Raw genomic sequence first — 20054 nt, forward strand, 5'->3', positions numbered from 1 at the left:
CTCATTGGTCATTTTGGTCAGGTGCCAGCGAGGTTACCTTTAGCTTCTTAACCCTTTACAGGTGAGAGGAGCTTTCCCCTGGCCAGGAGGGATTTCAAAGGGGTTTACCCTTCCCTTTATATTTATGACAGGCCGCTACCATGAGTTACCACAATAAATATAAAACATTTTCAGATAGGAATTTGATTTTTTTAAAAGTTGATAGTGTACCTTTAACATAGACGGATGTGTATCTTTTATACATGTGTGCTTGGTAAAATTACAGTAAAGGCATATTTTTCTGGAACACAAGACATTCAGTTTCCTGAACAAAACATATAACAGTTTCCTTCATCTTTGTTGCACTATAGGAAGACTTCATGCTGCTGGTGGTTTTATTCAGACTGTTGTAAAGTTCATGCAACCATGGAAGCATTACTCATTTGGGGCTAAATTTAACCTTTGGGGTAAATGCACTGAAGTGAAGGAAGTTCCACCAAGGATGAATTTGGCCCTCAGTTTTCAGTATGGAGTGGAAGGACCTTAAGTGAAACATTTCAGATGGGTGTGGTAATACTGAAATGCTTTGCAATAACCTGTGCCAGATTACTGCTGGTTATTTTTTTTTTAACTCGGCAGCTTGCTTTCATTTATTGGGACTACTTCAACAGAAGGAATTTTTTTCACTTTCTTCAGGAAAAAATGAAGTCCGATATTACATATTTGTTTTTATAATACTATTCATCTATTACCCTTCTGTCTGACATACATTAAGTCATAGCAGTCAGAGACAGAAAATATTTATCAGGTCATTTTATTCCTCTGCCTGAATAGGATTGGTCCCAACAACAGTGTAATTTTAAATGACCCAAGTGATGGGGTTTTCCATTTCCCTTCCTGCTTCTCCACGTGGGCACCAATGATACTGCCAAGAATGACCTTGACCGGATCACTGCGGACTATGTGGCTCTAGGAAGAAGGATAAAGGAGTTGGAGGCGCAAGTGGTGTTCTCGTCCATCCTCCCCGTGGAAGGAAAAGGCCTAGGTAGGGACCGTCGAATCGTGGAAGTCAACGAACGGCTACGCAGGTGGTGTCGGAGAGAAGGCTTTGGATTCTTTGACCATGGGATGGTGTTCCATGAAGGAGGAGTGCTGGGCAGAGACGGGCTCCATCTTACGAAGAGAGGGAAGAGCATCTTTGCCAGCAGGCTGGCTAACTTAGTGAGGAGGGCTTTAAACTAGGTTCACTGGGGGAAGGAGACCAAAGCCCTGAGGTAAGTGGGAAAGCGGGATACCGGGAGGAAGCACAGGCAGGAATGTCTGTGAGGGGAGGGCTCCTGCCTCATACTGGGAATGAGGGGCGATCAACAGGTTATCTCAAGTGCTTATATACAAATGCACAAAGCCTTGGAAACAAGCAGGGAGAACTGGAGGTCCTGGTGATGTCAAGGAACTATGACGTGATCGGAATAACAGAGACTTGGTGGGATAACTCGCATGACTGGAGTACTGTCATGGATGGTTATAAACTGTTCAGGAAGGACAGGCAGGGCAGAAAAGGTGGGGGAGTAGCACTGTATGTAAGGGAGCAGTATGACTGCTCAGAGCTCCGGTACGAAACTGCAGAAAAACCTGAGTGTCTCTGGATTAAGTTTAGAAGTGTGTGCAACAAGAGTGATGTAGTGGTGGGAGTCTGCTATAGACCACCGGACCAGGGGGATGAGGTAGATGAGGCTTTCTTCCGGCAGCTCACGGAAGCTACTAGATCGCATGCCCTGATTCTCATGGGTGACTTTAATTTTCCTGATATCTGCTGGGAGAGCAATACAGCGGTGCATAGACAATCCAGGAAGTTTTTGGAAAGCGTAGGGGACAATTTCCTGGCGCAAGTGCTAGAGGAGCCAACTGGGGGGGGGGCGCTTTTCTTGACCTGCTGCTCACAAACCGGGTAGAATTAGTGGGGGAAGCAAAAGTGGATGGGAATCTGGGAGGCAGTGACCATGAGTTGGTTGAGTTCAGGATCCTGACGCAGGGAAGAAAGGTAAGCAGCAGGATACGGACCCTGGACTTCAGAAAAGCAGACTTCGACTCCCTCAGGGAACGGATGGCCAGGATCCCCTGGGGGACTAACTTGAAGGGGAAAGGAGTCCAGGAGAGCTGGCTGTATTTCAAGGAATCCCTGTTGAGGTTACAGGGACAAACCATCCCAATGAGTCGAAAGAATAGTAAATATGGCAGGCGACCAGCTTGGCTTAATGGTGAAATCCTAGCGGATCTTAAACATAAAAAAGAAGCTTACAAGAAGTGGAAGGTTGGACATATGACCAGGGAAGAGTATAAAAATATTGCTCGGGCATGTAGGAATGATATCAGGAGGGCCAAATAGCACCTGGAGCTGCAGCTAGCAAGAGATGTTAAGAGTAACAAGAAGGGTTTCTTCAGGTATGTTAGCAACAAGAAGAAAGCCAAGGAATGTGTGGGCCCCTTAATGAATGACGGAGGCAACCTAGTGACAGAGGATGTGGAAAAAGCTAATGTACTCAATGCTTTTTTTGCCTCTGTTTTCACTAACAAGGTCAGCTCCCAGACTGCTGCGCTGGGCATCACAAAATGGGGAAGAGATGGCCAGCCCTCTGTGGAGATAGAGGTGGTTAGGGACTATTTAGAAAAGCTGGACGTGCACAAGTCCATGGGGCCGGACGAGTTACATCTGAGAGTGCTGAAGGAATTGGCGGCTGTGATTGCAGAGCCATTGGCCATTATCTTTGAAAACTCGTGGCGAACGGGGGAAGTCCCGGATGACTGGAAAAAGGCTAATGTAGTGCCAATCTTTAAAAAAGGGAAGAAGGAGGATCCTGGGAACTACAGGCCAGTCAGCCTCACCTCAGTCCCTGGAAAAATCATGGAGCAGGTCCTCAAAGAATCAATCCTGAAGCACTTGCATGAGAGGAAAGTGATCAGGAACAGCCAGCATGGATTCACCAAGGGAAGGTCATGCCTGACTAATCTAATTGCCTTTTATGATGAGACTACTGGTTCTGTGGATGAAGGGAAAGCAGTGGATGTATTGTTTCTTGACTTTAGCAAAGCTTTTGACACGGTCTCCCACAGTATTCTTGTCAGCAAGTTAAGGAAGTATGGGCTGGATGAATGCACTATAAGGTGGGTAGAAAGCTGGCTAGATTGTTGGGCTCAACGGGTAGTGATCAATGGCTCCATGTCTAGTTGGCAGCCGGTATCAAGTGGAGTGCCCCAAGGGTCGGTCCTGGGGCCGGTTTTGTTCAATATCTTCATAAATGATCTGGAGGATGGTGTGGATTGCACTCTCAGCAAATTTGCGGATGATACTAAACTGGGAGGAGTGGTAGATACGCTGGAGGGGAGGGATAGGATACAGAAGGACCTAGACAAATTGGAGGATTGGGCCAGAAGAAATCTGATGAAGTTCAATAAGGATAAGTGCAGGGTCCTGCACTTAGGACGGAAGAACCCCGTGCACCGCTACAGACTAGGGACCGAATGGCTAGGCAGCAGTTCTGCGGAAAAGGACCTAGGGGTGACAGTGGACGAGAAGCTGGATATGAGTCAGCAGTGTGCCCTTGTTGCCAAGAAGGCCAATGGCATTTTGGGATGTATAAGTAGGGGCATAGCGAGCAGATCGAGGGACGTGATCGTCCCCCTCTATTCGACATTGGTGAGGCCTCATCTGGAGTACTGTGTCCAGTTTTGGGCCCCACACTACAAGAAGGATGTGGATAAATTGGAGAGAGTCCAGCGAAGGGCAACAAAAATGATTAGGGGTCTGGAACACATGACTTATGAGGAGAGGCTGAGGGAGCTGTGATTGTTTAGCCTGCAGAAGAGAAGAATGAGGGGGGATTTGATAGCTGCTTTCAACTACCTGAAAGGGGGTTCCAAAGAGGATGGCTCTAGACTGTTCTCAATGGTAGCAGATGACAGAACAAGGAGTAATGGTCTCAAGTTGCAGTGGGGGAGGTTTAGATTGGATATTAGAAAAAACTTTTTCACTAAGAGGGTGGTGAAACACTGGAGGTGGTAGAATCTCCTTCCTTAGAGGTTTTTAAGGTCAGGCTTGACAAAGCCCTGGCTGGGATGATTTAACTGGGAATTGGTCCTGCTTCGAGCAGGGGGTTGGACTAGATGACCTTCTGGGGTCCCTTCCAACCCTGATATTCTATGATTCTATGATTTCCCTTTGGAGACTATTCTACAGTCCAATAATTCTGATTGTTAGAATTAGTCATTCAGACTAAATTTATTTCAGTTGGAATTAGTGGTATTCTTTCTTCCGTTCTTTTATGCATCATTGAAGTGTAGTGGCTATGGCTTTGTTTATAAATATTTCCCTGACCATATTTATTTCATCTTCCGAAGTACTTTTACCTAACATCTGCATAATTCTGTTATGATCAGCCACAGTGTGGTTGTTGAAAACCAAGTGAACTGCTACTGAACTATGAAATATTAACTGATGTTTCTTCTGTACAGCAGTGCTCTTGGATGGGATTTTGCTATCATTCAGGGATTTTGGGGGGTAAAACAGGATTATTTTAGGCATAGTAATGCAATCAAAGCCTTCAAGTCTCCCAGCATTAGTGTTGTACTAAGTGATATGACTACATGACTGTAAAGTATACTGAGTCATGACTGTATCAGATTTATAAATAAAAGATATGGTAAAAAGTTGTATCAGCTGTTTTTACAAGCATCACAGACAAGGTACTGGTTCTGTGCACCATGATATAAATAGAATAGACCGTTATTTAAAGCTGGCATATCTTGCATTTTGCAACACCCTGCAGGGTTGTTCACTTGCCTAATCTTAATCTTCAATTTACTCTTCAAAATGAATGCTTGTGATGTGAGGCTACTTAACAGGAAGAATGACCTCATTCTGCCTCTTTGCTTCTGATTGCACAGTCTGTTTTTGAAAGGAAACAAGGGGCTTTATAGACCTGCCTTTTCGAAGACCTCAGAGCTATTCTGTTCCAGGAAGCAGCATAAGGAGCACCCTACAGTTGCATTCCAGAGACTCTTTTTGATGAAAAACTTCTTGCATACGTTTGTTAATAGTGAAATGGCTTTTCCAGGTTTGGAAGATTTTACACATGTTGATGTTTTATTACTTTGATCAACAGAGGAATAACTGAGCCCTGGATTTCTCCATTTACAGTCAGCTCTTCAAGAAGCTGTACATTTCGGTAAATGCTTTCATCACTACCAGTAAAGAGAATAGACTAAAATACCCTTCAAACAGTGACATGTATGAACAAATACAATTATTTCTCATAGACATTACTGTATTTCAAAAGATAAGAGAGCAATATTTGTTATCTGAATAGGTTAAGTACTTGGGCTTAAATAATTTTAACCGCTAATTATGTGTGTTGATACATATTGATGTAAATATTTACAGTGTAGAGTGCAACATGCACAAGGGATTGGCTAGTTACCAACTGAAGGTATCATTGTTTTAAGGACCAGTTTGATTATCACCAAGGAAAGTGATTAAAGTAAATTGTTTTCTACATTCTGAGTAGAAAGACAGAAGCTTTCATGCTTACATTTTAGTGATTAAATTGCAGAACTGGGCAGTGTTGTAGACTCAATAAACTTTGATTTGAATGATTGCCATAAAATGTTGCTGACTTGCCTTTAGCTTTGTTTCATTTTCAGTTAGGTTGTTCATATTTGGTCTTCCGTCATATGTTCATTTAAAAGATATTTGTTGAACTACAGGACTCTTTGTGTTGTGGGTCACAAATATTACTTAATGTTAAATATTACTTAAAGTAATTGCAAAGTGGAAATTGATATGTTTTGCTCTGATTTGGTTACATTGTAACGGTAGTTTATGATACTATAAGAGCATAGAAACTTACTTTAAGTCATGAATAATTTGGCAGAATTAGATTTTGTTTTATTTTGATGGATAATATCAATGTTTATTTTACAGACAAGGTGGGTGAGGTCGTATGTTTTATCAGATCAACTTCTGTTTGGTGAGAGAGACAAGCTTGGGCTGATAAAAAAGACCAAACAGAAGTTGGTTTGATAAAAGATACCACTTCACACACCTTGTCTGTCTAATATCCTGGGACCGACATGGCTACAATTACACTGCATACAAATATTTATTTTAAGCATTTTTTAGAATTTTTGTCTATTTACATTTTAACAGTTGTGTGAAATTATGGTTTAAGCATTTTTTTCCTATTTTTAGTTATTTAAATTTTCAGTTGTGGGAAATTATAGGGGGAATCACACAATGGGGAGCAGACAATTATTTAAACGATAGTAGACATTGAGATTCTATAGGATAAAGCTTTATAACCATTAAAACACAAAATATCAACATCACATTTCAAAATATACAAAGTAAATATCCCGAAATCAAATGCTAATAAGTTCTCAAATGGCATTTTTCTTCCTTCGCTTATCTGTAAATTGGGATTATTATGAGTGAAAATATTTCTTCATTGGGGTGTGTGTGTGTGTGTGTGTACAGTGAAGTCAACGTTGACTGACATTTACAGACAAAAACCTAATCCTTTCAAACCTAACAATAAATAAAAGTGGGGTTGTGTAAAGTACTGTTTGCAAAATGAAGTGAACATCCTTTCTCCAGTGTTTTCAAGACTCTGGGAAAGCAATTCTGTGTAAAATCATTGCACAGAAAAACATTGCTTTGTAAATCACAAGTGTTCTTAAACTGTTCTTGAGGATGTGTATAATTGGGAGAAATACATCACATTCCCACTAATCTGCATATGGAGATGCATTTCTCCCTCGCATCTTATCCTAAACGGATTTGTAGTGTTGCTACATTCTGTTAAACAGCTGTTATGTTTCCCCTCAAGTTGTCCTGCCTCTCAGTGTTGGGTGATGTGTTCCCTACATACAAACCATGGTCACCTGAGTAACTTTAATTAGACTACTCACAGGCCTAAGTATTTTCAGGGTAGAAACCATAGATTGTATACCAGTTTGTAAAGTGCACTGTGATATTCTCTCATTCAAAGCACTAGAGATATGTAAGATATTGTATGTAAACTGTATTTCTCATTCAGTGCTTTTTATTTTTCATAACGGTGATTCAAAAGCATATTATTGAGAAAATAAAGTAAATACGGTAGTGCATGTAGGACAATTGTAAGTCTATCTATACTGTACATCATGGATTTAAATATTAGGAAAGAGATCACAGTTGCAGATTGCAAAGAGACTGCAATTGACCAAATAGAGTTTGAACAAATTTGCTCTTGAAATCAGTGAGGAAGGATAGCAGGATCAGACTCACATCTAATGGAATACAGCATTAGGAATTAGTAATGTAATGTCCATTCCTGATTATACCTTGCAACTCTCTCTTTTCAATAAATACCAACTTTCCTTTAAAATCTCTTGCAGATAATCTATGATACATGTAGCTCCAAAGTGTGTGCAACAGACCTTCTCAAGATGTATCGAATATCCCAACTAATGTCAACACCAGCAGCACGTAAATATATAGGCATTTCTCTGGGCTTTCTTAACTGGGATTTTGCCATTTTGGGTTTATACTGGAATCTAATTACCACCTGTCAGGGATTGTGTCCTTACACATGAGGGATTGCCTTCTAAAGTGAATATGAATTTCTTTCTTTGGATGTAATGTTTTCCCATTGATTGAAAAGTTAAGATTTTACAGAGGTTTTTGTATAAAATTGTAACAAAGAGACTATATCAGCAGACACTAATGTATATAAAATACAAATCTGTAATGTGTAAAGAATCAATCAGTGAGTGAACTGTTCATGATGTGAATCAGACAATGCCATTAAGAGTGCTGGACCTATTCTCTTGTATGTGACTGGATTTACTTCCCACAAGACACTAAGCTATGCAGTATATTGGCAACTTGGATTTATTGACTGTAATCAGCTTTGATTCATACTACTCTTTGGAATGATGCTATACAAGTCTAAATTATATGAGGTTTCATTTTATCTACCCACCATCACTCTGTTTTCTTTCCTTTAGTCTCTTTTCCTTTCCTAATTTTCTTCTGTCAATTTCATCAAGGCATATTGTTAGTGAAAACCAGTCAGCTGCTTCTAGTGTCACTTGAAATGCCTGCGTGGTGAGCTGGTGCTGGGGCGTCTCCTTATCTGGTCTTTGTCTCAACAGGTTTTTCAGTGGCTGATAAAGAGCCCAGGCAAAGTCTGTCCCCTGAACACATTTTGCCAAGGTATGGAGTAAAACTATCCTTTGTTTCATTTTATTTTTCCTTTGTGTTTGAAAAACATTTCTAAAATTCCTATTTCAACTATTTATGATTAGGGTGCTATTACCACACTAAAGCACGGCCACATTGCATTTCACAGATATCACTGCTGCAAATCCATGGCCACTTGAAACTTCAAAGATACAGTGGGGATAGAATTCAGATACTCCTGCTTGAAAAACACAAGCCCCAACCACTTGCACTAAGGTAGAATCCCCATGAAGTGACCGTAGCATATGGTATATGACATAGTTGTTCATTTCAGATTCTGTCCAACAGGGCAGTGGTGCATGCCCACCCCTAGCCCTTGCATTACAATACTGTCATCTCTAATCCCTGGTAGAGATCTTTGTACAATTATCTATTACTCACCTTTTGCCAGTTTTCAAGAACTTGATGAGTTTCCCACTATCTCTGGGACTGTTTGCTGAAAGATCAATACCTGCTTGTACTGATACTGACAAATGACACATGACTTATGAGGAGAGGCTGAGGGAACTGGGATTGTTTAGTCTGCAGAAGAGAAGAATGAGGGGGGATTTGATAGCTGCTTTCAACTACCTGAAAGGAGGTTCCAAAGAGGATGGCTCTAGACTGTTCTCAATGGTAGCAGATGACAGAACGAGGAGTAATGGTCTCAAGTTGCAGTGGGGGAGGTTTAGATTGGATATTAGGAAAAACTTTTTCACTATGAGGGTGGTGAAACACTGGAATGCATTACCTAGGGAGGTGGTAGAATCTCCTTCCTTAGAGGTTTTTAAGGTCAGGCTTGACAAAGCCCTGGCTGGGATGATTTAACTGGGAATTGGTCCTGCTTTGAGCAGGGGGTTGGACTAGATGACCTTCTGGGGTCCCTTCCAACCCTGATATTCTATGATTCTATTAAATGTATATCGGTATTAGTGCCTGACCCAGTAAAGTGCTGAGCACCCTCAAATCCCAATGAAGTCACTCAGAGTTGTGGGTACTCAGCACCTCGCAGGATTGGGACCCAATTCCAAAATCAGGAACGTACATTATGCCTACCTAACAGTCCCCTTGTGTTCCAGTGGAAAAAATTACCCACTTCTGTCTTAAATACTTGTCTGGTGTGTTTTATTCAGCAGTTGCTACATTTAACTCCAGAGATGGTTGCATTTCAGTAGTGGGTGAAGTGATCTCTGTGTATAGTTTGTATGTCATTTTGTTACAGCTTGTGAGTGAGTGGCCTCCTCCATCCTTTTGGCCTCAGGGTGGCCCTACAAGCAGCCCCTTGCCTCAGTTTCCCTCTTCAAGGGGCTTCTTAGATAAACTCCACACAGGCTTTCATGAATCCAATAATAACAGCCCATCTTAGGGTCTGATTTTGTTCACAAATAAACAGACATCTTCCACTCCAGTCTTAAGCTGGGAACAGCCCCTCCTCCTGAGAGCTATGTCTTTTTTCTCTCTGAGCAGCTGGAGAAGATGCAAGGCCTGGCCTGCCTTCTTTGCTTTCTTCTCGTGAGAAAACAGATCTTCCAGCCAGGGCTTTCTACCCAGCCACAACTCCCAAAGTACCCAGCTGGAGAAGGGAGTACAGCCAGAGACTCACTTCCTGCAGCTTCTTCCCTCTGTCTGTTTCTCCCTGAGCATTCACCTCTTCTCTGAAGCTTCCTGTTGCCCTTTATAGGGCAATCAGGTGAGCCTTGCTCCCATGTGCCTCCTTAGTAATCAGGGCTGGCTGTCCTCAGGTCTCTAACCCGTAAGGGCAAGCCACCCTGTTACACAACTCTATAGTGTTCTGGGAGCTATTAAAATGAAAAGTGATGTGTAATCTAAAAACATTATCATTCAATCGTGTGTTAACATTTATGCCCCTGTGCTAAATAGACATATACTAACTTAGAGGGCTTTATTTCTTTCCTTTTCAGTTACACTTATGCCTTTCTGGATAGTGACACCTCCTATGAATGTTGTTCCATAAATCCCTTGACAGGGTCTCTTTTCACATGTCGCCGTAGTCCTCGGCTTCTTACTAATGGCTATTACATTTTGACGGAAGACAGTTTTGTGTCTGATGAAGATGGTAATGTAACACTGACCCCATCACAGACAAGTGTTACCTATAAGGAGAAATTAGTTAGGTAAGTGAGTCACATACATTTTACTTAATATTGGATGTTGGCTTTTTAACTCTGGACTTAACTTGGAGATTTCTGGTTGGCTGTCAGCATATGACTATAATGCTCAGTACATGCAGGGGACTGGACTAGATGACCTCTCGAGGTCCCTTCCAGTCCCATGAGTCTATGTCTAGCTCCTTCCGTTATTTCTATATCTGGATTCCTTTTCCTAATAGCAATGGAACACACCAAGTAGTATAATTCAGAGAGACTGCAGTGGTTAAAATCACGTGGTCTTCAGAGTCATGCCTTATAACATTATCTCAAAAGTTTTAAGCACACAGATGTTACTGTGATGGGAGCTCTCTGCAGTAAATATAAAAAAGAGGTACAGTTGCTCAGAAATTTGTGGCTTTTCACCTGTTGCTGAAATATTTAGTGTTCCAAAAGGGTGACTTCAATTCTTTCCAATATAAAAGAAGGATAAGAGCAAATCCAAAAGTAAGTATAACAAACATTTTAAGGAAATTCAAGATTTTTTTGTTTGTCTCACCTTCAAACTATCATTATTTTCAAAATATAGCAAATGTGTAATTTTCAGTGGGCCATTAGGAGGTTTGCCTGAGTGAGGACTGAGCAAAAAGTGAATTGTGCTTTAAGATTTTGTCCAATAAATTCATGCTGTATTACATATGGAAGGCTCCAAATTGTATTTGCTATAAAACATGTTTTATTTGATATGGAAATTACTCTGGATTTTAAATATCAACTTTTATTTTTGTAATTTCATCACTCACTTGCCCAGAATTAAAAAAATTGAGGGTAGTCGTTGTTCCATTTTGTTATGGCCATAACCCAATACATTTGTGATGTGTCTCCTGATGCTCATCGGCAGCGCAAAACCAACCAACACTGTTTCTATGCGTGAATGCCTTTCTAGAGAGTTAATCGATAATGGGACATGGGCAGAACAGTAAACCTAAAGCTGCAGTTTTTAGAAATACAGCAAAACAAATGGTTTGCCCAAGGAAGAGGGACAATCTCTGCAGAAAAAGAAGTGTTACTGTCCTGCTCCCGAGAGGGTATTACCATGACGGAGAATAAAAAAGAAAATTAAAAGAACAGGTTCTGTCCTGCAATCCTTATTCAGGCAAAACTCCCACATGACTTCAATAGTGGTGTTACCTGAGGAAAGCTTGTAAAATTTGGCCCTATAATGTTAGTGTCTAGTGGTTTTTCACCCAAGGAGCTCAGGGTAGTTTGGAAACTATTAAACCACAGAACACCCTGGTAAAAAAAGTAAACATTGTTAGACCCATTTTACAGATGCAGAAACAATGGCATTGAGAAATGTAATGACAAGCCCAAGAGTGAACCTGTGGCAGAACAAGGAACAGACCGCAGGATGCCTGAGTCGTAGGCCTGTACTCTGACCTCTAGACCGTGTTCCTGTTTGTGGCAGGACGCTGGCTGAGAAGCTCTTAATCAGCTTCTGCCACTCCAGGCCCAATCAAGGGGAATGGATTGGGAATGGGTGAATAGCCTGGTAGCTGGACGCACCTGTCAGTCTTATTAGTCCAGAGCTATAAAGGCTGAGAGGAAGCCAGAGAAGGGGGGAAGGGAAAAGGTCCAGGTTCGGATCCCGATCCAGCACAGCACAGAAGGAAGTGGGAGCCTCCTAGTCTGTTGTACGCAAAGTAGTTGTGAAGCCTGTATATAGTTGGGAATTGGTGGTGGAAAACCTTTTGAGAATAAAGAGCACGGGTATTGCACCAGACTGAAGTGTCCCTGACTCATTGAAGGGGGAGGCGCAGGGGCTAAATACTCAGGGGCGTAACGTGAACCCTGTTACACTGTTTTATAAATAAAAGTACTTTGCCTCATCCCTTTAAAACATGGTTATTTCTTTCCTTTCTAGAATATTCAGGAGAAGGAAGAAAATCCGTCGCTCTCTTGCTAGTCTGTTCAGTCTCAGTGCCTCGAATTCATGGCTTAACAGCACTGTCCTTAGCAATATGGAGTCTCCTCATGTAGAGGAGATTTGGAATGATGGAGATAATAAACTAGATGCCAATCCACACTATGGCAATGGTAAGCCCACAGTAACATCGCTAGTATGTGCTGTATTTAGTTAGGCTTGTCTGTTAATGACGGGATCACTGTCGGTGGATAACTATTTCCTTGGTTTTGCGGGGGGACTCTGCTCAAATCAGCATTTAGAGCAGTGGTTTTCAAACTTTTTTTCTGGCGACCCAGATGAAGAAAATTTTTAACGTCTGCGACCCTACAGAGCTGGAGATGAGGAGGAGCCTCAGGTTTGGGGCAGAGGGTTGGGGTGCAGGGGTAAGGGCTGCAGGGTGGAGCTGGGAATGAGGGGTTCAGGGTGTGAGAGGGGGCTCTGGGCTAAGGCAGGGGGTCGGGGTCTGGGAGGGGGTCAGGGCTCTGGGCTGGGGGTTCAGGCTCTGGGGTGGGGCTGGGGATGAGGGGGTTGGAGTGCAGGAGGGGGCTCAGGGCTGGGGCAGAGGATTGGGGCATGGGGTTGGGGTGCAGGCTTACCTCCGGAGGCTCCCGGTCAGCGGCGCAGCGGGATGCAGAGGCAGGCTTCCCGCCTATTCCCGCCCCGGAAGCGGCCAGCAGGTCTGGCTCCTAGGCGCAGGCACGCAAGTGGCTCCGTGCAACTCTTGCCCGCAGGCCCAACCACCCCCCAGCTCCCATTGGCCGGTTCCTGGCCAATGGGAGTGTGGATCCGGTGCTCAGGGCAGGGACAGCATGCGGAGCCCCATGGGCCCCCTGCATACGAGCTGGACCTGCTGCTGGCTGCTTCCGGGGTGCAGCGCGGTGTCAGAACAGATAGGGACTACTAATTTTTAGTGGCCAGCCACCAGGGTCCCTGGGTGCTGAGCAAGGAGACACAGTGCCTTGCATTCTGTACTGAGTTGCGACCCGAATTTTGAAAACCACTGATTTCGAGGACAGATCAGAGACAGAATTTTGCGGAGCAAATTGAGACAGTAACATGAGACGGTCACAGTGTTTGAATCCATGGAGATCTTTATAACCTAGGAGGGCCTTTTGAAACTGACTTTGGATAGGAAGCCAGTGAAAATGAGAGATACTCCTGTATTAAATCTGATCATTTGGCCCATTGCTGTTTTCAGTTTGAGTTTTTATATCCTCACTTTGTTAAAATTTATGAAGTTTTGTCTTTTAGTCTGCTTCTTTCCCCCTGCATTTTCCTACATATAATGGGTCTGTGCCAATTCCATATCACTAACAATTCAGAGAAATCCTTGTGATTGAGTCATTTCTTATCTTAAAAATCTATCAGCACAGATTCTCTACCCCTTTCCGTTACTGTGAGCTAGGAAAGTTGCAGATGTGCCTCTTGCAGATGACTCTGAATTTTCTTCTGAATGCAAAATCTGGATGTCACAAAAGCAAACACCAGCAGCTGATGACTCCTCTTTTTCTAAAGATGTGGTGTTCATTCAGTCAAGAAAACAGTTCAGTGATTCCTCTCCTTGCTCCCAGTTTATGGTAGATGGGTATTTCCATGAAGAGACTTTGGATCATTCAAGTGAGTTATGTTCTTTCCTTCTCAGTTTGTTATTTTTAGAGCTGGTTGACTTTTCAAATGGAAAAACATGGTATTGAAAAATGGCCTTTTTTGAAACTGGAGATTTTTGCAAAATTTTAATTTGGAAAAAAAAACAAATTTTTTATACTAGTAAATTAATAATAATATATAGGTCCCTTAACTGCTCATTGGACATGGTTGTATTGAGATTTTCACTTTAGATTTAATGCCTGTTTTAAGATTATACTATTCTATTGATATATAGTAAATCTTCCACAAATTTCTGGCACGTTGGCTGAAATCTTGGCTCTGCCAAAGTCAATGGCAAAACTCCAATTGGCGTCAATGGAGCTAGAATTTCATCCTGGTCTTTGAATGTAAAAATATTTTTTGAGAATTTAAAAATAAAATCTGTGAATAAAAATAAAAATCTGTTAATTTGTTTGAATTATGGACATTTTAAAAAGACCCCTTGACATTTTTTGATGAATTCAAACTTTTCTTGGTCCCTTTAGCAAATAAATTCCCAAATTTTGAGATTTGTAAATTTACACTGTTCTAGTTATTGCAAAATCTAAAAAACAAATTATGTTTTAAATTTGTTAAGGTGATTATTTTACATGTATGAATACTTCTCATGGCCATTTCCATGTACATCCTTATTTCCATTGTCAAAAATATTTGTCCAGTTAAGGTAAGGAAGAATTTATGGGAGAATATATTTTTATATGACACTTAGAATTCGATTCAACAGACTTTACAGCTTTCAAAAAAGAGAATGCAGACGTATAGTCTGTCTATATGGAGTATAGAATAATTGGGTTTGCCTCTAGTGGGTTTGATTTAACCCCCCATTGAAGACTCCCATTGACTTCTGTGGAGCTAGCCCATGGTGAATATCATAGTAAAGTTTTTGGTAAAGCATCTTTTTTATCACAAATACTTCTTCCTTCACTGAATTTCAGGTTCATAGTTTCAGAGGAGGGCAGCTGGAAGGAAGGACCTGCTTCTTGTATTCTAGTATGTCCAGAAAAAAGAATTATTATTTCTAATTTGTTTCCTTTTTTATTAGAATCCAATGCAGTGAGAAATGTCATTTATCAAATGATTATGCTGTCCACGTGTTTAATCATTTCAGTGTATGCAAGGTAATTTTGATTTCATCTTCATTATAATCATGCTTTATTTATTTATATAAAATACCAACTGGTGAATAAAACATGACATTTAGGGCCTGCTTTTCAAAGTTAGACATGCACTATTTCAAAGATGCATTTGCAAGCAAATATTTGATGTGTGCACACAAATTAGGTGTTTGGATGCAGATATGACACCTAACTGGCTCTGTGCAAATGCAGGATATGTATGCACAAATCTGCTCTTAGCCTGCATAAATTAGGTGTACAGATATCTATTCCAAATTGTGCACAATAATTTAGCATGTCTGGCATATGAGTTATGCAATTAATTATATAGGAAATACTATTGGGAAATACTACCATTTTGCAAATTTTTTTTTAGTTTAATTGTATTAAGTTGTAATGTATGTCTTTTCAAATAAATTTTACAAGTAAATATCCTCTAAGAACTAAATTATCTAGTTAGGCTACTTTCCCTTTTGATGTTAATCAAGTCTAATAAAATTGAGTGTAATTTTATGTATCTAATTTTAAAATGTAGAAAACAGTGAACCCAAAAGACAGAGATGATCTTTGAGAGCTATTCACTGCACATATTACAGATTTTTATTTCTTTGACTTGATGCATAACCAAACATCCCAGTTAGCAAGGTTTCTGTAAGCTGAACAAAAGAGAATTGGAACTTCGGGAAATCCATTCTTGCTTCCTTTTCCATTCTTTGGTGCTAATTTGCTGTCTGTAGTCTGTATGGTTTAGTTTTATTATTATAGGTGGAACATAGAGCACTGCTTATAATTAAGATTGTCTAAGTTATTTCATTCTAATGGGTCATTTTCAGATAGTTATAGTTTTGTCAAGCCATTATCTTTCAGGCTGAATTTTTGCATATTTATTCATAATTTAGGAGCACTTTATTGTTATTTGGAAGTTTGAGGGGAAAAAAAGAGTTTAGCTGTTTTCAAGGCCACATGGAGATGCACCCCTGACCTCTCCCTCTCCCCCCTCACCTATATACACACTTCTGGGATTATGAACCTGTTTTGCGTTGTTGTTTTTTAAAAGTAATCGCTCTAAGGGCCTGACTTTGGTGGCATACCCTAGAGACATACCCTAGTGAGCTCAGTTGGGTCTGGAACTCTGAGTTTGAGTCACTGGGAAAAGGTTAGTTTCAATGTCAGTGATGGGAATAGAAGAAATCCATTGAAACTGGTATCACCTGTAATGCCAACAGATTCCAGTCATTGGTGGCCAGGATCAAACTTGGAACCTCTGGAGCGTAATGCATGAGCCTCTACTGCATGAGATAAAAGATACATTTCTCTTAGCTAAGGCTATAGTAGACTCATCAATCTCCAGCTGTTCTAGGCACTAGAGGGGACAGAGTGCCACACTGAGCAGCTATGTGTTACGCTGGAGAGGAAAATTTCAAAACATAGTACTATATATTCCTTCGCATTTGTTTTTTCTTAATACATACTAGCCCAGATTCAGTACATAAGAATATTGTCATATGAAATAAAAAAGAATGCACTTGTGAATGCAGAAGTGATCAGCATCATAATGGAATTTTTGAGATACCTGGCTGCAGACAAGTGCCAAGTTTGAAATTATAGTCATGGCTCACCTGATTCTCAAAAAACCACGAATTTCCCTATCTCCTGTGACTTTCATCTATTTCCCCAGGATTCTGTATATTCAATACAACTTGCATTAGCATCGAGATGCTTTTTTGGGTTGTGCAAGACATATATTTGGACAGGGTATTTGAAAGTTTGAGAAGGGAACCCTTTCAGGGTAACAAAGACCAACAAACTAACGTTTGAGACCTTGTATCAGGTCTTCAGTCTAGATTCTGGGCCCCATTGTCCTCCCTTGCTTTCCTTGTCCCCTTCTCTGGCCTCATGCTACCATACAAGTGACTGGTAGGGGAACCTGGGGCCTCTCACTACATTGAACTCCAGCCCAAGACCCTATAACCAGCTGCCAGAGTCTGTTTAGTCCAACTCCTTGCCGCTGGTCCCCTTGGTTTCTTCCTACCATGGTCTTTCTCAGGCCCATATTAACCCTTTCCTGGCCTGTGTGGGGTAAACATTCTATCACATTCCATGACACTAGTCTCTTCCCAGCCCCTGCCTCCCATTACAAGTCTGGGAATGTTGAAGTCCTTAGCTGAAGGTAGCTGACTGAAGGCTGATCTTGGAATGTGTCCAGTTATTTTATTGTGTTGACCCAATATCTGTCCATCGTACAATCTAAAAACTAGGGTATTTGTTATGATTTCAGATGCTTTCTGGGAGGACGCTTTGCCACTTTGTTGGCCTTTCTGCTGCTGATAATTTTAGTTTGTAAGTAGAGACTTTCTTTATACTTGACATATAATCTTTTATTGGGTTAGATTCAAGGGCCAAATTCTGTCACAAATTAGATGTGTGTGTACAATTCTCCTTGGTTCAATGAAAGCTATATGTGTGCATTTGAGGGCAGAATTTTCCCTTTAATCACCTATAGAATCATACATTTAAAATTGACTGTTCTTTTGCTCCAAAGATGCTGCCAAGTCATCTTTTATCAGTCTTGTCACATCTTCCAAAACCACCAAATTACGGTAAGCTGTGCAAGAGTATTTCAATATACTTAAGAGCTTTAGATGAAGAGATTCTATCAATACTCCTTCTGATCAAAAGATGGCAATGAGTGATCAGTAGGTATTGCGAGAGGCTTTGGCTATTCCTGCTACTTTGTGGTCATGAAAATATTCTTTGTATTTGAATGTTGCCTTTTCATGATTAGCAGTAAATGCAGCAAAAAAGAAAAATGTAACCTATTAAACCATTATCTAGTGGGTCAGCATGAATGGCATAGAAGGAAGTGGTAAATTAGCCTGAGGAGCTGAATAAAGTCTGTTTCTTCATTTCTTAATGTGGCTCTGTTTTAAATTGATTTAATTCAAAGTTTTAGCTATGATTAAAACTTCTCAGCAGGCCCGCCAACAGCAATTCTGGCTCCTGGGCAGAACAGTTAGTTGGCATGGCCTGGGCTACCACATGCCCACCCAGCTGCCTTCGCCACTGCCAGTACCACCCCGCACATGCCTAGGAGCCCTACGGCCTGCCCGGGCAATGTAAAAGGGCCCGGGCTCCTGGCCACCACTACCGCAGCAGTGGTGGCGGCTGGAGGCCCTCGGGCCCTTTTAAATCGCCCGGGCCCCATGGCAATTGCCCCCTTTGCCATCCCTGTCGGTGGACCTGCTTCTCAGTACAGTAAGTGGAAAGGGTAATGTGTAATAAAGTCCTGAATGATATGAGACCAGCACAGATATAGGCCCCAGTCCTGTAATCACTTCTACACTTGCTGGACTTTACAAAAGGCAATTCCACTGACCTTCCACACAGCAGAAGTCTGTTCTTAGTTTGTGAAGACTATTTATAGGTGTTGCTGAGGCTAAAAGTATTTGGGAGCCTCTGGATTTCAATGTGTGGCAAGAGGGGGGATCAAAAGGGCAATATTTCTTTTTCTCAATCAGGGGTAGGCTTTCAAGAGTGCAGTGTAACCTGAGGGAACAGGAGAAGACAGGCAGAAGTTTTATCTTTTGGAATCACAGATCAGTATGTTGGAAGCAGAGTAGTGGAAATGGAGTATAAAGATTGGAGATCAGTGTTGAAATTGTAGATGCTGATATTGTGGGAGGCCAAGATTTTCTTAAGAATGGTAATTTGTGCACACTTTATACAGGTAGGGACAGATTATGTCACTTTTCCTCACAATGAGTAAGTAGAAAATCCCAGTAAATCCACTAGCAGTATTCACAGAGCAGGTTACTAGTCAACATGAGTAAGGTTGGCAGTATCTGGCCCTTAGGGTTCTCCTGATTTTCCTGTCAGTTTGACGCTGGTGTAATTCCACTGAAGTCAGGCTCTCCCCAGAGACTTCAGGCTTTCAGACCTGCCTACAAGCCTGTCTGTTTGATTGGCTGTCCTTCCCCATTCCCCACCTCCTAAGGAAAAGAGGGTATTTGGGGCACCCACATGCTAATGGGTTTCCTCCTTCCTCTGCACAAGGAGCAGGCAAAGCCCCCTCCTCTCCCTCTTTTAAAAGGCCAGAAGTGCTTTTGAAGCATGCAGTCTGTCTGCTCCCCAACTAGCTCTGCAGCCAGGCCTCTTTAGCACCCAGCACTGTGCCCCTCCGTAGGATGAGATAGGGATGGAGAAGGGAACTAAAGAGACTCCCTCCGGGCTTCCTCTCTCCTGGGAGTGAGAGACTGGCTGTCCCAGCCCCTCCTGGACTTCATCCAGCACCACAAGAAGAATGAGGAAGCAGAGCAGCTGAAGGAAAAAGAGAAACCCAGCCCTAAGGAAAGGAATGGGGCTGGGAGCAGCAGCAGAATCTGAAGGAGGCATGTTTGGAGGGCATGACTGATGGTGGAACTGTGAGAGGGCTGATTAATTCTTTGGAGGTCTCTATGTGAGGGCAGAGCAATGAGCTGGGAGGTGGAATTAGAGCAATTGGCATTGGGACTTGTGGTTCCTCTCTTATGGTTGCGTATGGACCTCAAAAGTATAGGGAATGCATTGCAGCTCCTCTCCCAGTGGGCTAAGGGCTCCTGCATCATCAGCAATATCTAGACTGGGTATTTGCTCCAACTACAGTCAACAGTGTAGCTGCTGGCAAGCAATGCCACCGTTTACACAGTGGTGTTTACCTGTTTGAAACACCAGGGTCACCACCATTGGTACAAATAATGTCTTTGCCTGTCTACACTAGAGATTGCATTAGTGTAGCTACACCAATGCATATAATTAGGGGTAGTAGTGTAATCAAGGCCTGATTCAATTTGTCAATTTATGCACATGTATGATCTCCTTTTTTAGTTGGTAGATATGTTACTCATTATACCGTGTAAATGAGAAGAGAAGCAGAGCCTTAAACTAGATTGAAATCTTACTAATTTTTCTTCTGCTGTGACTTGGTCATGAACAACCATGTATTA

At 41.7% G+C, this 20054-nt stretch overlaps 1 protein-coding gene across 7 annotated transcripts in view; it reads left to right on the top strand.

Moving 5' to 3' along the window:
• The window catches only part of TMEM71 (transmembrane protein 71), a 32143-nt gene that overhangs the window by 7908 nt on the left and 4181 nt on the right, over window positions 1–20054 (top strand). For 3 of the 7 annotated variants that reach the window (XM_073330075.2, XM_073330078.2, XM_073330076.2), the window contains 8 exons: window positions 7411–7501; window positions 8170–8230; window positions 10159–10371; window positions 12269–12441; window positions 13826–13927; window positions 15000–15075; window positions 17351–17412; window positions 17615–17672. In XM_073330075.2, coding sequence (XP_073186176.1) covers window positions 7462–7501; window positions 8170–8230; window positions 10159–10371; window positions 12269–12441; window positions 13826–13927; window positions 15000–15075; window positions 17351–17412; window positions 17615–17672 — 785 coding nt within the window. In that variant the 5' untranslated portion in view covers window positions 7411–7461. Of the gene's footprint in view, window positions 1–4999; window positions 5202–7410; window positions 7502–8169; window positions 8231–10158; window positions 10372–12268; window positions 12442–13825; window positions 13928–14999; window positions 15076–17350; window positions 17413–17614; window positions 17673–20054 lie in introns of those variants that run through there. The other 4 variants (XM_073330077.2, XM_073330080.2, XM_073330082.2 and 1 more) reach the window with 4 other exon arrangements.

This window comes from Lepidochelys kempii, chromosome 2 (assembly GCF_965140285.1).
Source record: "Lepidochelys kempii isolate rLepKem1 chromosome 2, rLepKem1.hap1, whole genome shotgun sequence".
NCBI classification, from domain to species: domain Eukaryota; kingdom Metazoa; phylum Chordata; order Testudines; family Cheloniidae; genus Lepidochelys; species Lepidochelys kempii.